Raw genomic sequence first — 22804 nt, 5'->3', positions numbered from 1 at the left:
TCACCGTTTTTGTTTGCAATTGTGATGGATGTTGTGTGTAGAAACATAATGGAAGGGTTGTTATTTGAGATTTGTATGCAGATGATTTAGTCTTGATGGCTGATAGCATGGAAGAATTGCAGTTAAAACTTGACAGATGGAAAAGTGTTATTGAAAAGAAAGGGTTAAAAGTTAATATTGGTAAGACGAAGATAATGGTGAGTGGGGAAGCGAGTGATAAGTAAAATAGACCCCTGTGGGGTTTGTGACAGGAGAGTGAAGGCTAACTCGGTATTGTGTATAGGATGTCAGAAGTGGGTGCATAAAAGATGTAGTGGTGTGAGGGTGCACTGAAAAAAGTGGAAGGCACGTTCAAATGTAAGAAATGTGTTCATGGTGTGATTAATAGGACGGACGCAAGGACGTGGTTGAGTGGTGGTATTGAAAGAGTGGAAAGCTTTGTTTACTTAGGGGATAAGCTGAACGCGGATGGAGGATGTTTGAGCGCAGTTATGGCTAGAGTTCGTGTGGGATGGATGAAATTTAGGGAACTGGGTGGGGTATTGTGGAGAAGGGAAAGAAATGGTCAGTGAAGATGAAAGGGAGGGTATATAAAGCATCTGTGAGAGCAGCGATAGTATATGTATGGAGAGAACAGGTGGAGAAGGACAGAATGAAAGCGGGGTTGAGTGATACTGAGGCGAGTGACAAATGTGAATGGCGTCGAGGGGTATTTCGGTTTCATCATAGGTAGCCAAACGATCTCGATCTCGGGGAAAATGTCGTCTAAACGTGTGTTGTGGCTGTTGTTGAATATATATATTGGTCATTTTCTGTTAACTGGACCATGGTCCACGCCGGACCATTTTTTAATTTTAGCAGTATGTTCTCAATGTATATCATCAAATTTTTTTGAAAACTTGTATCGATGTAGAACGCTATATCTCTCAAACCAACAAAAATGAAATTTTTTGTACATATTAACGAAGTAATGACATAATAATAAAAAAGCAAATAAAATTCAAAAGCACAAAAAAGTTTGCAAAAAGTTAATTTTTTAAATGTTCACGTTTTTGATCGTCATAGCTCCAAATCTATTATAAAATAAGTAATTGTTTTATTATATATTTAAAGTACTTTATAATCTTAATTGATAAACAAGGTTTGGCTAAAATTTATCCTATATTTTTGGAGCTTTTGATCTTCAAATTGTCAAAAAATTGAAAAATTCATTTTGTTTGTCGCCACTTTTAACTAAGAAGAATCAAATTTTAAACAATTTTTTGTTTTGCATAATGTTTTAATAGCTTAACAACATATCAAAAACAAAAATTGCCATTTTCTTCTTTAATAAATGGAAAAGTTTCAAAAATGGAAAACATTTTTTACGTGTAAATTTTTTTATATTTTTTCACCTTAAAATTAATTTACAACCTATTAATATGCATAAAAACAGTTAAATAATAATATATATTATTATTTTTCAGTAAGCAACTTGATATCGCCAGGCAGAACAATTAAAATACGCTCAAAATTGTACCCAACCAATCACGTCGTTCTCAAGTCAATAGAAAAAAAAATTGTCTTTAAATTTTTTCAAAATTTTCACGTTTATATTATAATTTTCAACATTTTTTCCTCCTTAATATTACCGAAATATCATTTCCTTTTATCAACCAGGGCTACAAAGAGATCTGGCTCATAATTATTATTGTTGTCATTACTTAAACTTTTATTAAAATTGTATCCGGATGAATCAGAAGACAAACGTTTTGATAAATGTTGTTTATTTTGGTCTAAACTTTATCTACTAATTTGTCTTGACTACAAACCAGCCCCTGACACCAATCTTTGTCCCTTTTCCAATCCACTGCACAAACTTTTTCGGTGAGAAATGGCTAAAAAGTTTCATCCTGCCTGTAACCCTCCAATCGAGCTTGATATATTAAATTTGAAAAACTTTTGCAATGGCTCTCCTCACATAAAAAATATTCAATTGAAACATCATTTTCAATGTTTTGTATTATGTAGCTTATTAAATGCCTTTAATAAACGGAAGCGATAAAAACTTTGTGAACAAATCAGTCACTATTTATGCATATACTTTTGACAGAAAGCAGTATTTTTTATCTGGAGCAAATAAGGATTGGATGAAGAGTAACTTTCGTGTTGCTCCAATTTTGACACTGGAATGCATCCTGTATTATCACCAATTAATTTTAAGCCAAATCCTTTGAAGCAATACATTAAGAATCGCTAAAATGTTTTGATAGCTCTTTACTTAGGCCATAATTCGATAATCATGGATCATGGATTCAAAGTCAACATCAGCAAAATCAAAGCAATGAACACTGGTGAACCCATCCAATCCACAGCTACTAGACGATGGCCCTGTTCAGATTGTAAAGCTGGTGTAGGTAACAATTCAATCAGCAGTGTAACCACTGGTGTCACAAACGTTGTTTAAAAATAATTGGTTCTTTATCTAAAGTGTCCAATTTTGTTTGTCCTGCTTGCATCAATCCATAACAACAAATTCGAAATAGCACTGTTTTTGAAGCCATTAAGGTAGAGAAAGTCACATCGTTTCAATATCTAGGGGATGTTCTAGATTGTACTGGAACAGCTGAAGCTGCCGTTCGAGCACGCATACGTGCAGCCTGGAATAAATGGCATCTCCTTGCCTCTATATTGGTGCGGCGTGACATCCCAATACCACTACGATCAAGACTTTATAAATCTGTGATACGTCCTGTGTTGTTATATGGTGCAGAAACATGGCCAATGACAACCAAACTGGAACAACAACTTCAACGAACCGACATGAAAATGCTCCGATGGATGCAACGAATTAGTCTGAAGAACCACATCAAATCTACCGAAATCCTGCGTCGTGCTGGTTTAGATGATATGAAGGACGAATGCCGGCAACACCGTCTGCGGTGGTTTGGTCATGTCAAACGAAGTAGAAACAGTGCCATAACTTCTCTTGCAGTACCTGTTGAAGTACCTGGCACACGTCCCAAAGGCCGTCCAAAGAAGTCCTGGTCGCAAACAATCGAGCGAGACATGAAAGCTCTAAATTTAAATGAAATGGATACAGTTGATCGTCTAATTTGGCGCAAAACGTTTATGGCAAAGAAAACAACGTCCTACCTCGGGAAACCGGGTCTCTGGACGCAAAACGAAGATTGATTGATAATTCGATGATAACCTGTCGTGTTTTGTGACAAATTTTTGAGGAACAAACAATTGTATCCCATACAGTAATAATAAACTGCAATTATTATGATGGCAATTTTCATGAAAATTGATTATGTTGAAAAATCGACTTAAGACATTTTCAACATTTAATTATCTTGGCTATTCATCAGATCTGTATAACATACATTCACATGAAATAATATTGCACACTAATTTTTCACCAAGATATGTACCAAATTTTTATAGCACACTTTCAAGCATGATTCTAAATATTTTATGACTTACATCATGATGATGATGATAAAACTTTAAAATTATTAAATTAATAACTAACCAGATTGTGAGCTTCATCAAATATCAAAATGTTCCCTTGCAGTTCAACTCCATGTGCTTTTCTACTCTGAATATCAATAAAGTAAGATCATGCGAACGATTATGGAAAATAATAAGACTACTTAACATTAAGGTTGCAAAACCAAAATTTTCAATCAGGCATACTACCGCACTGGTGACATTTGGAATCTAATATATGCTGATGATATCGTTTTAACAGCCACGTCTGTGCAGAATGCAGCTCAGATGTTTGAAGATTGGAACACCAGACTCGCCAATTATGGATTCAAAGTCAACATAAGCAAAATCAAAACAATGAACACTGGTGAACCCATCGAATCCACAGCTACTGGACGATGGCCCTGATCAGTTTGTGAAGCTGGTGTAGGTAACAATTCAATCAAGTGTAACGGTTTAACCAGTGGTGTCACAAACGTTGTTCAAAAATAATTGGTACTTTATCTAAAGTGTCCAATTTTGTTTGTCCTGCTGGCATCAATCCACAGCAACAAATTCAAATTAGCAATGTTTTTGAAGCCATTAAGGTAGAGAAAGTCACATCGTTTCAATAACTAGCGGATGTTCTGGATTGTACTGGAACAGCTGAAGCTGCCGTTCGAGCACGCATACGTGCAGCCTGGAATAAATGGCATCCCCTTGCCTCTATATTGATGCGGTGTGACATCCCACTACCACTACGATCAAGACTTTATAAATCTGTGATACGTCCGGTGTTGTTATATGGTGCAGAAACATGGCCAATGACAACCAAACTGGAACAACAACTTCACCAAACCGATATGAAAATGCTCCGATGGATGCCACGAATTAGTCTGAAGGACCACATCAAAACTACCGAAATACTGCGTCGTGCTGGTTTAGATGATATGAAGGACGAATGCCGGCAACACCGTCTGCGGTGGTTTGGTCATGTCAAACGAAGTGGAAACAGTGCAATAACTTCTCTTGCAGATGTTGAAGTACCTGGCACACGTCCCAAAGGCCGAGCAAGAGCAAACAATCGAGCAAGACATGAAAGCTCTAAATTTAAATGAAATGGATACAATTGATCGTCTAATTTGGCGTAAAAAAAATTGGTAGCAAAGAAAACAACGTCCTACCTCGGGGGAACTGGGTCTCTGGACGCAGATACGCAGAAACGAAGATTGATTGATTGATCGATTGACTCCTTTCAAAGTCTTAAAAAACGGTTTTTGAAGCGCTTGCATTGTCGCAGACAGGAAAGGATGCTTTAGAAATTTGGAAAACTGTCTCTAAAGTTAATAACTAATGTGAAGATAAAATGGAAAATTGTAAAAACTACTATCGTTTTTGTAGCTCAAAACTTTAAGCATACGTAATAGTATACCTCAAAAATATACGTAATGTGTAACATTAGTAACATTACAACTAATGTGTTCATGTTGCAAAAAAAATTGTTGTGATCTCAACTTTTAGAATGTTTAATGTAACGCTATTTTGGTATTTTCGTGGCAATAAACGACTAAGATGCGATTACATCCAGCGTTAAATTGCTAAGTCAATTTTGGGCTTGAATGGGGACGACAGACTTGTAACAAACCTACGTTAGGCATGTGTACTAAAAGGGACAACCAATAAACGACGTAGAAAAGTTTAAATTACTGATATAGATTGTACAAAACGAGCACCATTTGTGATCTAGACGATGTGTGAACGAGTGATTTTGAAAAAAAAATAAACACATTAAAAAAACTCTAATAGTAGACAGAATAAGTAGAGATAAAAGAGTTATAAAGCAAAGATAAGGGAGCCAATGGAGTTGCGTGCAAAGAATGGTTGCAAGATGAATGAGTACATGTCTATTTTGAATAATTTGCAAATTTTTTAACACGAGTCGTAACGTATCAGATTATAAGCGACAACTGGTTGAGAAAGACAGTAGTTCCAACAACACAACTGCAATAATAACTACATTTGCCAAAGAATAGATGACTTGTATAAATACAGAAATGAAGAACATTGCCAGTGATACTAACATTTAAATGTGAAAAACAAGTTCTAGTAAATTTAATAAGAATATCATTTGATATATTTCAATTAATAATAATTTAAAAACTAAACTGTAACCTTATGCCTGTTATTCTAAGAACCAAAAAATAATCGATTGCTCAATGCTCAACTATCAGTCACTCACCAGTTTGTTTAGCAAATCAAATAATACTGACTGAATAAATCATCTAAATAGAAACTTAAAACTAACCTTAGGATCCAAGACATAATTGTAAGGCATGAATATGACATCAGCTTCTTTTTTTAGTTCTTTAGCCAAATAATATGGACAAAAACTATATATAAATAAAATTTTAACTAATGAGCAGCAGTTAAAGGATGGAACGAAAAATTGTTTGTAATTAGAAATTTTGTTAAAAAAGTATTAGTAAGTGTTTTAAAACATGAAAAGGGAGTTCTCTGTCTATTGTTAGTTTTTGTAATCCTTAAATGAAATAGACCTTAAGTAAAACAAAAGACATTGTTAGATGTTTTAAAATAAAAACAATTTTGATCATTGTTTACAAAATCAAGAAAATGTAAGAAACGAGAAGCATATAACAAATAACAAGAAAAAACCATGTTATAGTTAGTTTTTACTTATTTGAATTAACAGCCGATCGTTAGAGGTATTGAAAATTGTGAAACAGTGCAAAAAATAAACTTTTATGAAATAATGCCTATTTTTATAGATTTTAAGATCTGAAAGTTTGTCCAAAGCCGAAAATTTAAGTATTTTTGGAGAAATCGTTTAACATAACATAGTTTCCTGCTATATTCTTCTTTTGGTTTCTTTATATATAACTCTTGTTTGTCTTGTGCAATTTTCCAGCTGTAAATCCCTTTATTCTTAATATTCTTATTATTTTTAACCATTTTCTTCCTATAGCATACATTACATTCACCTTCTGATTAGCAATATTTTTTTTATTCTGATTACGTACCCAAATCAATTCAGAAAAGGCGGAAGAAATTCAGTGTACAACTTTGAATCTTTTGCGCGGGACCGTTTTTTTGAAAAATATTTGATAGTGTGTCATATGCTGCTCCTGCCATTGTCGTCTTTCTTTTGATTTCCCCTCCCGATCAAACGTTAGTCGCTTAGTTAAAAAGGCTTTTCAACTATTTTTATATCTTTTCATTTTAATTCCATACTCATCCTAAGTTCGCTTTTTCAGTAGTCGACACAATCTTTGTCTTGGCTACGTTTATTATGTTTTTCCCTCTTTACAGGTCATTTCTATCACCATAATTATAAAACGAATTGTTACTTCCCAACTCCTCGATTACCTTAACCATTCACCACTACCCAATGATCAGTCAGGTTTTCATCAAGCTAAGTCAATTAAAGCAGCAATGTTTTAGACATAGAAAATGTTCTGGCGCTACTAGATACACTCTTCAGAACTTATTTACGGCGTGCCGCAAGGCTGGATCTTAAGACTTATTTTGTTTATTATTGTTCATATTATGACGAATTGTTATTCTCTCGTACTAGCCAATTTCATTACTCAATCTTTTATTGTAGTCATCTCATTCTGTTTAGAAGTGATATAATAGATACGTCAGAAATACTTCGAGAACTATTGGACGGAATATATATTAATAATAATAATCTGCTTAGCACTCTGACTGGCTGAGAAGGGTGCTTCAGCTACCTAAAGGGCTCCGGCTACATTCGAATTCGTTTTAAACGTTCAGGCTACATTGCAAGCACTGCGGTTACATTTATAACGCTCTGCATTTTTCTTACATTTTTTCATCAGTAACGAATGGGATTGATGACTTGATACTATTTAAGAAGTTCTTTCATTGTGAGTGTGTGATTTGTGTGTGGCTTTAACAATATACTTTTTCCAAGTTCTTTGTGTTAGCTTTTTAATAATTAAAAAACTTTGAAAAAACGTTAAAAATATGTGATTTTTTTTTAGTTCGTTTTATTTTACTTCATTTTTTTGTACTTCTTCATAATTTGTTTGTTTTGCAAATTTTAGTTAGAGCCCACTTGAATTTTTAAAAACTGAGTTGAATTAATTGATTGATTGATTGATTGATTGATTGATTGATTGATTGATTGATTTATTGATAGATTGACTGACTGACTGACTGACTGACTGACTGACTGACTGACTGACTGACTGACTGACTGACTGACTGACTGACTGACTGACTGACTGACTGACTGACTGATTGATTGATTGAATACTTTGCAGATAAATCAATTCAATTTATGGTCTTAGACAAAACTGACTACAACACCAAAATCAAACACTTACTCAACGACAGCACAAAATCTCAAGCAATCACAAAAGACCCTACTCCTCACCTAAAAACTAAACTCCACGCAATAATAAGGAAAATCAGCAAAAACATACCTCAAGAAAAAATCCAGCTACTCCATGGCGAATACTCACCTGGATACCTCTATGGCAACATCAAATCGCACAAAAATAACAACCCCCTTCGACCTATCATCAACCAAATTCCAACAGTAATATGTCCTATTACAAAATATCTAAACAAAATTTTGACCCCATACATTCCTAATAACTATAATCTCCAGTCCTCACGGGAACTTATCAATCTATTGAACACTAACAAACCATCAAATCATATTGCTACTCTGGATATTGAATCTTTGTTTACAAATGTTCCCATTCATGACAAGTGATATTATCATCGATAGTGTTTATCACTCAGACATGGTTCCCTAGTGTTAATCACCCAGACATGGTTCCCTTAAAAATACCAAAAGCACATCTCAAATCTCTTCTCCAAATCTGCACCACCGAAGCACCTTTCCACACCCCCACAGGCAAGCTATACAAGCAAATTGACGGTGTCCTGTTCGCAAATTTCTTTTTAGGACAACTTGAGCAAATTAAAAACAAACATTTATGTCAGATATGTTGACAACATTTTCGTTGCATACGATGATCCAGAACAAGTCAACCAACCCTGAACCAATCAAAATTGATTTTCACCACCGAGCACGAAAGTGAAAATTCATTGCCATTTCTGGATGTTTTGGTAATGCATGACGAACAAAGATTTACAACTGCCTATACGTCAACCCAACAAATAAAGGTATTTGTTTAAATGGGCTAAGTGAATTTACGGAACAATTCAGAATAAGTAGAATAAAATCCTTTGTGAACTGTGCATTCACGCATTTATCCTCAACTGAAGATCGCAATACGGACTGAAAAGAATTACTAATCTACTAGTAAGCCATAAGCCATGGTTACAAAAAATCATCCATTGAGAACACCATTTAACAAAGACTAGGGCAAGATAGCAATATATTTAAAAACAAGAATGACAACGACATAATCCTATATTACAGAAATCATGTCAACGGCACATAAAATAGACGAAGTCGTCCTCAAATAAATCCTAAAAAGAAATATTAAACCAATCAATGACACTAATAAAATAAAACTCTGGATATACTACAATATTTGGAAGACATCACATTTAGTCATAAAGAACAACTGCACTCCTTAAGACGAATCTACTTTGAAGCGTAATTATGTAATATATGAATTTAAATGTAGGCGTCAACAACATTCGTATATTGGTGTTACGACCACTTCACTATTATGACGTCTCACAATGCATAAACAAAGAGGAGCCATTAAATATCACTTGCAATCAGCACATGCAACTACGATAATCCTCCAAATTCTTGACAACAACGCAAAAAAGATTTATCAAAACACCAACACTATACATCTAAAAATTGCAGAAGCTGTTCTAATAAATATCAATAAACCCCAAATAAACATCCAACAAAAATGGTAACATTATTACCAACTCGATGCCTTACTACTAATTTCAATAACAATGAAGAACAAAGGAATGACAACAACAAAAATGAAGAATACGACACCAACTAATAAACTTTGCTAAAGAACTTTGCTTTGTTTAAAGAAACTATATAAAACAAACATGCACTTAAGATGCTTTATGAAAATTCGAAATAAGGCCTTATCTGCATGATGAATTTGGATAACAATTTGGATAACAATAGTTTCATTAAATTTTCGTGATGAACTTGGATAATTTTATTTTCAACAAATAGAAAAATTTCCAGAAAATTCTAATAAGGAAAATTAAAAGACAAACTTTAAATTGATTAATGTCAACAATACGGTTAGCTTGGTCATTATCAAAGCATAAACAAATAAGGATTTGCGTGCAGCTTGCTATAGCTTAGTAGCAGAGTATAACTTTGTTTCCGCGAATTAACGCAACAAACACTTTACAGTTTATGGTGAATGTATACATTTCGCCCAGTAAAACGCGCAACTTATACGTCAATATCAGTTTTTAATATTCGGCTATCAAAATCCGGCCGGATATCAAAAGTACTATCCGGTGCAACCCTAGTATTTATATGCACTGTATGTTGTTATAATCTCTAAAAAATATTGAAGAGAATTGTAGTATAATACCACTACTTCATCACATTTAGCTAAAGTCAATACAAATTTACGTAGTTGGTGTGTAACATAATGAAAAACGAAAGTTTTACATTCAAGGAGTGGTGTTACTTGTTGTATAAACAAAAAAAAGCGTATTTGCTAGAAAACCTAAGTGTTGAAGACCGTGTACATTATTAGCCAGAACAAGTGTACATATAGTACACTTGTTCTGGCTAAACAGAAAGTATAACAGAAAACATAACAGAAAGCATATACAATATTCAAAAAAGCTGAATTTTGGCCGTGCTGGTCAACAAACCACCAATAACATCTTATTGCAGAACACATTTAATTAAGGTTGGGTAAACTATATGAAGCGAAATATCTGTTATTCACTTAATAAATTATTATTTCACTCAAAAATATTTAACTAAAATAATTATAACTAAAAAATTTAAATTGATTATCATAAAAACAACCTGTTCTTACGGCCTGATGTTAGTAAGTCTTCAATGTCAAATACCTGATTGGCACACTGAGGTTTAAACGCTGTAATAACACAAAAAATTAGTAAAATTATAATTAAAGGGCGGTGAAATACTGTAATGGTTGAGGCGCCTGGTTCTGCTCTTTTTTATTATTATTCTTTAAAAATCAAGATCTGACAGACGCAAAAACTGTTACAGCATGCAAGGTAGTAGTATAAAATTAAACGAATAAGTAAATAAATAAAAAAACGGTGAAAGAAAAATGTTTAAACATGAAAAGTAAAATAAAATAGAATAAAATAAACAATGAATAATAATAAAATAATAAAATAAAATAAAATGACAATAAAATGATGTAATGGCATAAAAAGGCAAATTAATAGACTAGATGATGACTTAGTGAGTTAGTGAGGTGATCGATAAATAAATACTAGTTGTGTGAATGATAAAGTTTTAAAGATGTGTGAGGTGTCTTTTGATGAAGGTCTTTTCCTGATATGTAGATTGGGTGGCGACTTCATTTCCCTGTTCCCCGAGGTAGGACGTTGTTTTCTTTGCCATCAATTTTTTCCAAGTCTAAGTACCATAGAGGGGCCATTCTGATTTTTTCTGCAACATCCCTCCGCTATTGCATACTTCCCAGGGATTCTTGGCAACCCTTGACCACTTAAGGCCTGCTTGGAACTAGGGGCCGTTGTTTTTCTTTGTGATGGCATAGAATAATTTTGGGAAAAATTTTTACATTCGGACACCCATCCTGACGACAACCATCAGTTATAAACGGTGGGCCTAGCCTTTTGCTTAAAAGCACGCAAAGCAGCGTAGATGCAGTTTTATGCCCAGACACTCAAAAAATATACTATAAGATAGTTCTTTAAAATATGATGCTTTGCATAACAATATCATTTTAATTTTAAAAGCTAATGGTAAATAAATAAGCAAATATTTAAGTTGTTTAGTCAAAAATATTCTTTTTCATGTTACTTTCATCTTTATACACATGATAAAATAAATATCAAAATCAAAATGAACAAACAAAAGGTAAATAAAGTTATTGATTTATTGATACATTTAATGCGTTTTATAATTAATTTTTCTTATATGTATGCACTGGGAGTAGTTTTAATTGGTAGAGACATAAAGAGTGAATACTTGGTCAGGAACTTATTCATTTTAGCAAATGATTCTCGAGAGTAAAATATATATAAAATTATTTTATAAAGCTATACAAGCTGAACATTTATTAGGCTATAAAACTAAATTTTAAAAAAAGTTTGCACGTGGATTTATCTTATGCATTCGTCATCTGTATATTAAAAACAAACTAAATAAGTTTCAGGTATTTTAAAACATCCCACAAGCTCGTTAAATTTATAAAAATCTGACAATAAAAACCAAAAAGTTCAACTATGCATGATCAACCATTTCACCAGTTTCCACATTATGATGAAATAGCAAAAAACAATCTTCATATAAGCAAGGCAAAATATTTATAGTTGATTACATTACACATTGAACAATAGTGATAATTGATGTTTCTGATGGTATCAAATGAAGAAACATTCACAAAATAAACAAAAGCCACTAAGTAAAAGAATAAAAAAGGTGACTCAAATTTTGTCATAGATATAGATGAAAAATGTCAACCTATATAAGTTAATCTGTTCCTTCAACAGAAACATATGACAATAAAGATTTTGAGAATTAAACGAGTGGTGCAATGTAAAAATCAGCTTGTAAATAAATCATAAAAAACCTAGACTCAAAAGGTTGACGAATTTATAAAAACGTACGATCTAACAAAAATTGTAAAAAATTTATAAAAATTTTTACCTTCTACTTGATTGTAAAAATGGCAAGATCTACTGGACACCTTTGCTCGACACATGTACACCTGACATTATTGACAAAGAAACATTAAACAAATACATATATCAAAGAACAGTTTGAAAAACTTTATCAGAGTAGATTATAGATTTTCCATAATTTATATGAAACAAATCTTTACAGCGTGCCCTATGCATAACGTTGGAGCCCAGATAAACAAATGTCAGTATGACCACCAAAGGCCCGTTCAAACAGATGCTGCTTCAATCGTTTCTTAGAGTTAATAAGTTAAAAACGATTTAACAGTGAATGACGAACGCTGAAAAATTCAAAAATTAAAAATGTATCTGGAAAAGAAAGCACGGTATAAACATAATATTTATCTATACTTTATCTTTATTGTTAGATGGCAGAAAAGTTCATTACAACTAAATCGCAACTTATAATTATTTCAGAAAGTGACATGTCATTTATAAATTCTCCACATTGTACACAACTTTTCCAGTGTTTCCAAGTTTCTCTAATATAATTTTAAGTTATGTATGTATCACTATGATCCAAAATATAAATCTTTTCATGACATCTATTTTATCACTATCAGTTTCGTTTTAGCCATAATTATCATAACTATTAAGGCCATTATAATTCACTTTATTTACCTTAGATGTGTTGCTAGTTTCCTTCATTATAGTAGGGTGGATGCACATTTGTTCACGAGAACCTATGACAACTGCCTTCATGCTAGATAAAACAAAAATAACTTTTAGTTTAAAATACATTAATAATTATGATTTAATAATCATTTTTTTAATTCTTCATTTATAACCCCGCCATGTATGAATGCTATTGTTGGAAAATAGAAGCATGCCACTCAAAAAGAAAGAATGGTTCTTCTCTTCGCACATGCCAGTCCCAAGTCTGGGTAAAGTAGAAAAGGTAAGTTGGAGTGAAGGCAGGATCTTTACTTGACAACAAGTTTTATGGAATCCTAAACCTACTTTGATATGCACCAAAAATGTGCGTGCTCATGCGACAAAGCCTCCCAGGGTTGAGAATCTATAAACGTGCATGATGATGAATTCTTTACCTGTCTTGCTTCAATTAATTCAGTTCGTCTTCAACAATCGATAAAAAAATAAAAATTTTCATTGAAATGAACAAATATTTTAACTTTTTTCAAATCTATGATTGCAAAGGTTTAAAACAATCACCTTGAAACAAATTCTTTTATTTCTGTGTCTAAAGCCTTTAAAAAAAGTTCATCTGGGCTCAAATTGCCTCTAACGCCACAAACTGTCCACCACTGTTAAACACTTTTAGTTCCAAACTTACTCATACTATCCATCAGTCACCAAAATTTTTCTCATAATTACCATGCTAAATTTTACAACTCTTTACATTAAAAATATTACTTACAAATCAAAAAGCATTTTGTGATCTAAGTTTTAATTCATTTTTATTAAATTTTTTCTTTAAAATATCAACAATCCCTAAAATATTTCCTTTATCTTCAAAAAACGGAATAGAATAGGTTTGAAGTACAAGCAAACCCTCTTGCCGCCATTATATAGAAATATCCATGACGTTTGACATCTTCTCTTCCAGACATAAAATTCACTTGGTTGTATTATAATTAGCACTATCTTGAAATTTGTAAGATTGATAGGTTTATCGACATCTTCAGTAAAATTTTTTAACAACCTTTCTGAGGGTCTTTGTAATCTTTTTTCATATGTAGCCGACATTTATAAATTTTACATTTACACTGGCAGATTTTTTAAACTGAAGAGTGAACCGTGCCTAGGTAAAGATGTGGTCATTACTAATTTTTAAACAAGCGTCGAAATTCATCAGTATTTATAGTGTTGATTTATTTTTAATTTATATTATGTCAGTGGGACCAGATTTATAAAGTTCTATAAATGGTAGCTAAAAAAATTCTGCAGTAATTGCTGCTGTCAGTTATAATTGTAAGCAAAAAACAGTCAACCATCTTTAATCTATACATTTGAAAAAAATTAAATAAATATTACATAAAATAAAGAAACAAAGACTGATAATTTTGTAATAGCTGCCATCCGACATGTAAAATAATTTAAATTATGTGAAGGATTGAAATATGTAACACAAATGAAAATATGAAAGGCGTAAAAGATTATCATAAAAATAATTTCTAAATTTGCTTCCATAGAGTAATCATTTTGTGTTTTCGCAATAATTTTTACAGATTTTTATCAACTTTTCCTTTAAAATATGATTATTTTCCTATAAGCATGGGGCTTAGAAAATTATTGAAATGTGCGATTGAAAGCTATATTCCACTTACCTTGATAAATCACACATTAAAAACATTTTAAAAAATTTAATTTGTTCATTAAGAACAACACCTACAGACAATTTTCATATTTATTCTTACCAATGACAATGATTACAATAAAAAAATAGCTATCTGGAAATGAATTTCTTTTGCTATAATAAAATTAATTTAAAAAATTAAACTGTTTTGCAATAATTAATGGAAATTTCTTATGAAGTTATATTATTTAATGGCCAAATCATTTAATTAACATCTTTATAATGCAAGCAACTGCCATGTAGCACAATGTATTTTAGTTTATTAAATTAATTAGGATCAACAAAATTTTGTATTATCAAATCAAATTACTAGCTATAAGATGTCCTTTTAAATTCATGTACAGCCTGGTTTAATTGTGAATGTGTTCTGGAGGCATAAATGATTTTTGGTGCTCCTGGTAAGTTAAAATTTCTGACAATAAAGATTAAAGAAATAAAAAATGAATTACCACTTTGAAAAATCAAAAGTAACCAAAAAAATATCCAATTAAATTATCCAACGAATTATCTAACTGTTGATGAAAAATTTGACTTACCAGAAAAAACGTTCAGTTAATTAATTGTTGACTATCACACAGAAAGGCAAAGGATGAACAATAAATAAACAGCTACAAACCAAACTCTCCGTTCCAAGTTCCTGCAGCACCATCTAACATTTTTTCCAAATCCTGTTTGCATGCCTCTTCAATGTTTATGTTATTATTAATCACTCTGTTCGCCTCCTGGTTATTTAAATGAGAACTATTTCCTGTTTATTAATTTTTTTAAATTTAACCTATAACTTTATTTCAGTGATATAATATAAATAAACGACTTGTTCGTAACATCATAAACAAAATTAATTAGAAATTTGAAAACATCGTTCATCAGTAGAGATAGTCAAAAATGACTGGGATAGAAAGCAGATATAAAGTAAATGTAAAAAATTATATAGCCTCATCATCATCATCCTCGGTTCAGTCGGGTCAGACTTACCATGATCCCATGGTCAATCTGCCTTCACCTCTCTGTTGCAGTAACCAACTCATTTGGGTCCAATATAATGTCTTCGATGATTGATTTAAAATATTTTACTTTGGTCTTCTCCTTCTGTGTGTTCCCCTCATCCTTCCCATCATCAGCATTATTTTCTAAAGAATTGTGTACTTTCATGATATGTCCGAAGTGAATGAGTTAAGTGAGTTCATTTTATAACATCGTAAGTTCCAATGATAACTTTGGTCTCATCTTCTCCAGCATATATTCATTTGTTTTTTTTTGGTCTATGGGATCCTAAAAAGTCTTTGCCAGCACCATAGTTAAAACACATCTTTTTTTTAACTGAACGTTTTTATCTGTCCTCTTAACTGTCCAAGTCTCTTCTCCATATGCAACCATGGAAAACATGAAAAACCTCATCATAGTAGTAAAAAAACTTTGATTTCCAGATTTTATTTAGATTGGTCATGGTATTATTCTGCATTTTATTTCATTGCAGCATTCACCTTTCCCAACGATCATTGATCAAAAGAAAATAAATTCATTGACGATTTTAATTGCTTCTCCCCAACCATTGAAAGTTATTTTGCTAAATTTTGTCACACCTTTACATTCCTTTTTTTAATCTCAAAACATTTAATTTCTTTTCAGAGTGAGCACACAGTTTTCTTGTTTCTTGAAGAGGCTTTTAATTAAGTTTATCAGATGTCCTGGTAATCTCATTTTCTCCAAAGTCTTCCACAGTTATATAGTTCTATGGTTAACAGTCAAATGTAAGAAATGTGTTCATGGTGTGATTAATAGGACGGACGCAAGGACGGGGTTGAGTGATGGTATTGAAAGAGTGGAAAGCTTTGTTTACTTAGGGGATAAGCTGAATGCGGATGGAGGATGTTTGAGCGCAGTTACGGCTAGAGTTCGTGTGGGATGGATGAAATTTAGGGAACTGGGTGGGGTATTGTGTGGAAAGAAATGGTCAGTGAAGATGAAAGGGAGGGTATATAAAGCATGTGTGAGAGCAGCGATGATATATGGTGGGGAAACTTGGGTGTTGAGGAGAGAGGAGGAAAGTGTACTGCAGAGGGCTGAAAGAGCTATGGTGAGGATGATGTGTGGGGTTAAAGTGAAGGATAGGAGGAGTAGTACAGAGCTGATGTCAATGATGGGACTGAATGAGGACATTGTGACATTGATAAGGAGATCGAGATTGTGGTGGTATGGACATGTGTTGAGAAGGGATGAAAGGGTCGGGATTAGGCGAGCGTTGGAGTTCGAGGTTGAAGAAGTGGTAGGAAGGGGTCGTCCGCGATTGGGATGGAGAGAGCAGGTGGAGAAGGACAGGGTGAAAGCGGGGTTGCGTGATACTGAGGCGAGTGACAGATGTGGATGGAGTCGAGGGGTATTTCGGTTTCATCATAGGTAGCCAAACGGCAACCCCCGATCTCGGGGAAAATGCCGTCTAAACGTGTGTTGTTGTTTTGTTGTTGGTTAACAGTCAAAACTTTTACAGTGCAGTAGTCAATAAAACAGAAATACTTTCTTTGTTGTTTATTTGCTTTTTCTATAATCCATCTCATGTTGGCAATATGACCCATAGTGGTTCCTTCTTTCTAGGTATTGGTGCAGCAGTGCCTGCATGATTTTCCATATTATTACTAATATGTAAAATGAGTGCAATAGTCTGTGCAACCATTGGCCCTTCCCTAGGTATGAATATTGATCTTTTCCAATCCTCTGGCAATCATTAATCCATATTTTCTGATATAATACGGTAAGTGATTTTATTAAAAACAACAACACAGTTTAGACAACATTTTCCCCGAGATCGGGAGTTGCCGTTTGGCTAACTATGATGATACCGAAATACCCCTCGACGCCATTCCATCATAAGTAATTTATTTGGCTAATTTTTACGCAGGATGCCCTTCCTTACGCAACCACAGTTATAAGCGGTGGGTCTAGCCTTTGATGATCCAACATCACTCAGAAGGCAGTGAGGGTCAGTTTAATGTCATAACCAGGACATAAGTGATTTTATTAACTCAACCTGCAAATTTTGCAAAAGTTCTATTTGAATTCTATACCCTTTCCTTTTTTATTAATTTTTAATTTTTTTAGCCGTGTTCTTTAAAATCCATTCTACTTCAATCTTCAATATATCCAGTTCTGACACCGCCTTTACTTTATTTTCTTCATCTTTCAGATCTTGTTTACTTCTTTGATGGAGCTCTTCCGATTTGAGTGTAAACTTTCCAATTATGTTTTTATGGTCTCAAATACATCTCTTAATTTTCCTCTCTTCTTCATATCATCAATCTGTACAGAAGTCACAGCGGCAGCTTGAAGCAAGCATACATAAGTTATCCAAAATGAGTTTCTTTTTCAGGAGTTTTATAATCTTTCTCCTGCTGCATTCTTATTGCCCAATCCATATCTTCTTACTCCAGTCCATCTCCTACTTTTGCATTAATAACTCCAATGATGAAAACACCTTGCGTTTTGGCATCTTTTAGTATACACGATCCAATTCTTCCTGCGAGTTTGTTTGAATTTCTTCTTCATACACTGATGTTGGTGCTTATATTTGTATCATTTAAGATTACTTGGCTTCTTTGAATTTTTTTTAGTACAATTCTTTTATTAATTGAATAAAATCCTAGAGCTGCAGCTGCTATTGATATTACTCATACTTTACTGTGACAATGGTGAACAAGTTCACCTTCACTTACAATAAGATTCTAAACTATAATGGACATGTACAACTTATCAAAGAAAAAATTCAACAGTAAATAAAAGAATAATCGACCTAATCATGACTGGGCAGTGCGATAATGTTATGAATATGGTCACCAAGTTAGCTTAATCAGTAGGAGTTGCATGTCTTGCACTGTTATTACGTGATGGCATGGTTCAAATAATGTCTGTCCAAAACTTAAAGACAATCATAACCGTATGATGCAATGCTTGCCCATACTTAATGTGTATCAAATGATGTGGATAGTACAGCCTTTGTGACCCGATGGTTTAATTATAGGTAAGGAATAGTATGTAAGCAGTTTAGCATTTGACAGAGCTGCATTATAAAGAATAAAAAAAACTAAAAAGATACCCAGCACTTCTAATGCAGTGACTGGGTTTGAATACAAAGTAAACCCACTTATCGCTTGCAATGTGTGTTTTCATATGCACAGTATCTTAGCTGTTGATACAAAAAAAAATGGTTAAGACAAAAAAAATTCAGCAAAAATTTATTTATAATTCATTGCATGTAAAGATAAAAACAAAATTTTCTAGAGGATCAATGGAGAAAAAATTGAAAAAAATAAATTTATTGATTTACCTGCATTATTTTTCCATCTGTTATTAGCAATTTGTGCTTTTTTGTTTTCAAGCCATGCAAGACCAGCACAAAGTAAGCATAGAGTTTTTCCTGTACCAGTTGGACTTTCCAAAATGCCATTCTTTGACTAAAAATAAAAGTATTCAATTTGAGATTACTTCATTAAGGTTGCAACAAAGTCAAATTAATTAAAGTTATTATTTTCAGTTTTTTCAATATTCTCACATTTTTAAAAGTTATGCTAAGGGTAAACAAAACATTCCTTTGCAAAATATGGATTGTATGCAAAATGTGAAAATTTGGTAAACTTCATTTATATTTTATAATCATTTGGTAATCATTTATTTATATTTTTTTCTTACCTAGTAAACTGTAATTATCATTCAAACTATATCATTCAAACTGTAATTATCATTATCATAAAGATAAACTATCGTTTTGCACTAAATCTTTGAAAATTAAAAAAAACTATGTTTCAGAAATTGATAAAATAAAATAAAATAGATTAATAAACTGAAATTTTTATAGGCCATAAATGCCTGATGAAATTTTTATTAAAAATTCCGTTTCTTAATCAGTTATTGGCATTTTAAGCTTTAAAAATTGTTTTAAAACAAAAACTTAAGCCACAGATTTTTTTTTAAATTTTCACCCAATGAACTTAGATATGTTATTAAATTAATAAATCCTGAAAATTTCACTGGCTCTAAATTATTACTTTGCGAGTTATTTGAGTTTTATCATTTAACGCTAATATTTAAATCCTTGACTGTGAAATCCTTGGCCGAGTTGTGTGTCTGTGTAGTTTATTTTATGGACCTCTCACTGACAAAATTAGTGAGAAAACGAACCAACCGTCCTGAGACTTTCAATGACTTTCTCCATGTAACTGACCTGACATGGATAAGGTTCGTACGGAAAATTAATTTTTATTCCTGAAACATCAACGTACGGCATCGTGATAGAAGTAAAATTTTGATTTTCGCTCGAAACTTTAAGAAGTTCACGTGACTTGATAGAATACTAATAATCAACCAAAGTGAATTAATTCAATATAAAGTTTTTAAAAAAATAGCTGAACTTAACCATATATGTAGAATAAATTTACATATACCTAGGATACCTCTAATTTTTACATTTATATAGTTTATTGAAATTATTTATTCATTTTTTAACGATGCTATTTATTTTAAATTTTTTTTAATTGATTAATTTCATGCATTTTTTTTGGTGTGCGTACCATGTGCGTCCAGCCCACAGCCAAGCTGATTTGAGATCGTAGTGCTTGGTAGGCATTATCCTGGAAATATGAATGTGAAGGTTTTTAAAATGATTAGTTCGTTTTATGTCATTTAAAAGTAAAAATTACTGAATTATCGTGTTTATTTTGGGGAATAATTAAATTTGGAGTGATAAATTCAGTTAATGAATATTGTAACCATATATCTATCTTTGAACTCTCTACCTCATTCTCCAACTACTTCTCCATGACTAACGAAGCTCAGAGCGGTGGATCTCAAAACCCTTTTCATCTGTTTACTAAATTCACGGAGTAGCGCGTTGAACATGCGGAAATAGCGCTTTAAAAATTGATTGATTGATTGAAATATCTACCTACCAACTAACAATCAACATCACTCTACCCCAAAAAGCTTTCGTACCAAATGACCTTTCAAACAGTAGTCACGTATGGTTAAGAGTAGATCGAGTACGTCGTCCACTGGAAGCACCATATACAGGCCCTTTCAAAGTGATTGAACGTAACGACAAATACACCCAAATTGAATTGTTACCAGGAAATTTTAAAAACGTGTCAATTGATCGATTAAAGCCAGCTTGTTTATCATTACCTCTAACAGCCAAACCAGAATAAACAACAAGAATAGTTCGACAACGAACAACAAACTTTCTACAACAGATTCAACAAAACCAGCAACATCAGACACAAAATCTACTGAAACACCAGAAACAGCAACAACAACATCAGGCGCAACAACGACACAAGAAACAAGACCGACGTCAACCAAATCCGAACCAACGACCCAACACTCCAGAAAAGGGAGGCGAATAACATTCAACAAACGAAATGAATATTTTTATTTTTAAACGGCTCCGCCTTTTGTGGGGGAGTATTGTAGGGATCAAACATTCATTTATTAACTATCTTATTTATTAATTATTATTAAAGATTATTGCAATTTTCAATGTTACCTAATCTATGTTAATTTTTTATGTCTGCTTCTCTCTCGATTTCTTCCCTTTTTTCTGGGAGCTTGTAAACGAAACGGGTCGAGATTCAAGTGGGAAAAAAGATAATATTTTATTACGCCTGAATTGTGTTTGTTTTATTTATTTTAACTCACAACAAGGTGTCTTGTTAGTAGCATAAGTTCGTACTAACAGGGCATCCCTAGTAAATTCGTCAATTATAATTTTGACTAGCTAGATTCTCCTGTCGAGGATGTTAGCCTAACATATTTTTCACCGTGGCCCCTGGCAGATCAGCCTACCGCGTTTCCTGTTTAATCAGCCTGGACTCGTCCTTTAAGTTTAATACCCTGACGCATTGACCATCGTATTCCTTCGGAAGCAGCGTCCTAGCAACATATACACCCGATTTCCTTACCTTGCTTCAAAACATAGACAATCTGTCAATGTTAATTTGGGTGGCTGGCATTTGTCGGTACATCTAATTCTGCTCGTGCCGGAATTTGCACTTCCATACTGGAGTAGATTCGGCACAATCGTCCATTTGACGATCCTTTAGTGACAACTTCACTATTCTATTATTGTTACCAACGGTAACCCAGGCTCCGTCAAACTTCTATGATACTTTATTACTTCTCTGAGGGCATTGGGAGACAAAGTGTCCTGGTTTTCCTCAGCCAAAACAAACCTTTTCACCCCTTACCTGAGGAACCGTTGGCCTTACCTCATGATCTCGAAGAACGTCAAGCGATTGACGAAGCGAGTCAATTTGGCGCTCCACTGCCTTCATCCTATCCTCCGTTGTGTCCTGCATGTTCCTAACCCGTGGAATAAACTTGTAGGATGAATTAACTAAATTTTTTGAAACTTCAAGGCGCTGTGCAATTCTTAACGAATCATCAATATTTCTTGGTTCCCTTTCTCTAACTTTTAGTTCTAAATCGGCGTCAATGAGAGCAGAAAAAAATCTCTTGTCAACTGTATCGCCAACTTTGACTGTTCACCCGAGTAGGCTAACGACATTAATTTTTTTACTGTTTGTGAAAATTCACGCAGTGACTCACCCGGTTTGTGTCGAAGAGTCTGCAACTCATATCTATACGACTCCTCGTGACCACTAGTTCCATAACGGTTTTCTAGCTTCATACTAATTTTCAATAACCTAGTCCTGCTAAGTCCCAAAGGACTTCTGCAGCCTGTTGAACCGCACATCCCTAATCTAAGCATGTGACGACTTACTATATATAGCTTCAACACAAAGACAACAGCCCTTCTTCTTGCGACATTTTACGATCGAACTTCTCTTTGTCTAATTGCATTGCCGAACACGTTTTCATTTATTTTGTATTACGTAAATAAATACGTTATAAACATTCTTACTTGTTATTAGTTTTTTGATGAGAGATTGTAGCTGCTGAAGTTGTTGTTGCGTGGCAAAACCAGACCAGGAGGGAGCTGCATATTTGATGCGTGAGATGATGAGTGATTCGGTGATGTCGAATAATTTGACGCCTCTGAGACCATGTGAACGGAGTGTTTTGAGTGCGTGAAATGTTTGAAAGCCTTTTGTGATGATGTAATTGATATGAGGTGCTATATTGAGTGTGGAGGTGAATGTGATGCCTAATATTTTT

General features: G+C 33.3%; 2 protein-coding genes across 2 annotated transcripts in view; both read right to left on the bottom strand.

Moving 5' to 3' along the window:
- HELRODRAFT_79366 (hypothetical protein) overlaps positions 1-19919 on the bottom strand; it is a gene marked incomplete at both ends in the record, with an annotated part of 55737 nt that extends 35818 nt beyond the window's left edge. The window contains 9 exons of the mRNA XM_009019401.1: positions 3518-3583; positions 5759-5843; positions 10454-10497; positions 12264-12356; positions 12949-13030; positions 14955-15095; positions 16234-16297; positions 18963-19089; positions 19818-19919. Coding sequence (XP_009017649.1) covers positions 3518-3583; positions 5759-5843; positions 10454-10497; positions 12264-12356; positions 12949-13030; positions 14955-15095; positions 16234-16297; positions 18963-19089; positions 19818-19919 — 804 coding nt within the window. The remainder of the gene's footprint in view (positions 1-3517; positions 3584-5758; positions 5844-10453; positions 10498-12263; positions 12357-12948; positions 13031-14954; positions 15096-16233; positions 16298-18962; positions 19090-19817) is intronic.
- Positions 19920-21191: 1272 nt separating this feature from the next.
- The window catches only part of HELRODRAFT_172749 (hypothetical protein), a gene marked incomplete at both ends in the record, with an annotated part of 2739 nt that continues 1126 nt past the window's right edge, over positions 21192-22804 (bottom strand). The window contains 5 exons of the mRNA XM_009019400.1: positions 21192-21291; positions 21473-21588; positions 21859-22166; positions 22235-22384; positions 22551-22733. Of these exons, the coding sequence (XP_009017648.1) occupies positions 21192-21291; positions 21473-21588; positions 21859-22166; positions 22235-22384; positions 22551-22733 (857 nt within the window). The remainder of the gene's footprint in view (positions 21292-21472; positions 21589-21858; positions 22167-22234; positions 22385-22550; positions 22734-22804) is intronic.

Source organism: Helobdella robusta (genome assembly GCF_000326865.2).
Source record: "Helobdella robusta unplaced genomic scaffold HELROscaffold_24, whole genome shotgun sequence".
Taxonomy (NCBI): Eukaryota; Metazoa; Annelida; class Clitellata; order Rhynchobdellida; family Glossiphoniidae; genus Helobdella; species Helobdella robusta.
Note: the sequence above shows the minus strand (reverse complement) of the source record. Positions and strands in the feature narration are given on the sequence as shown.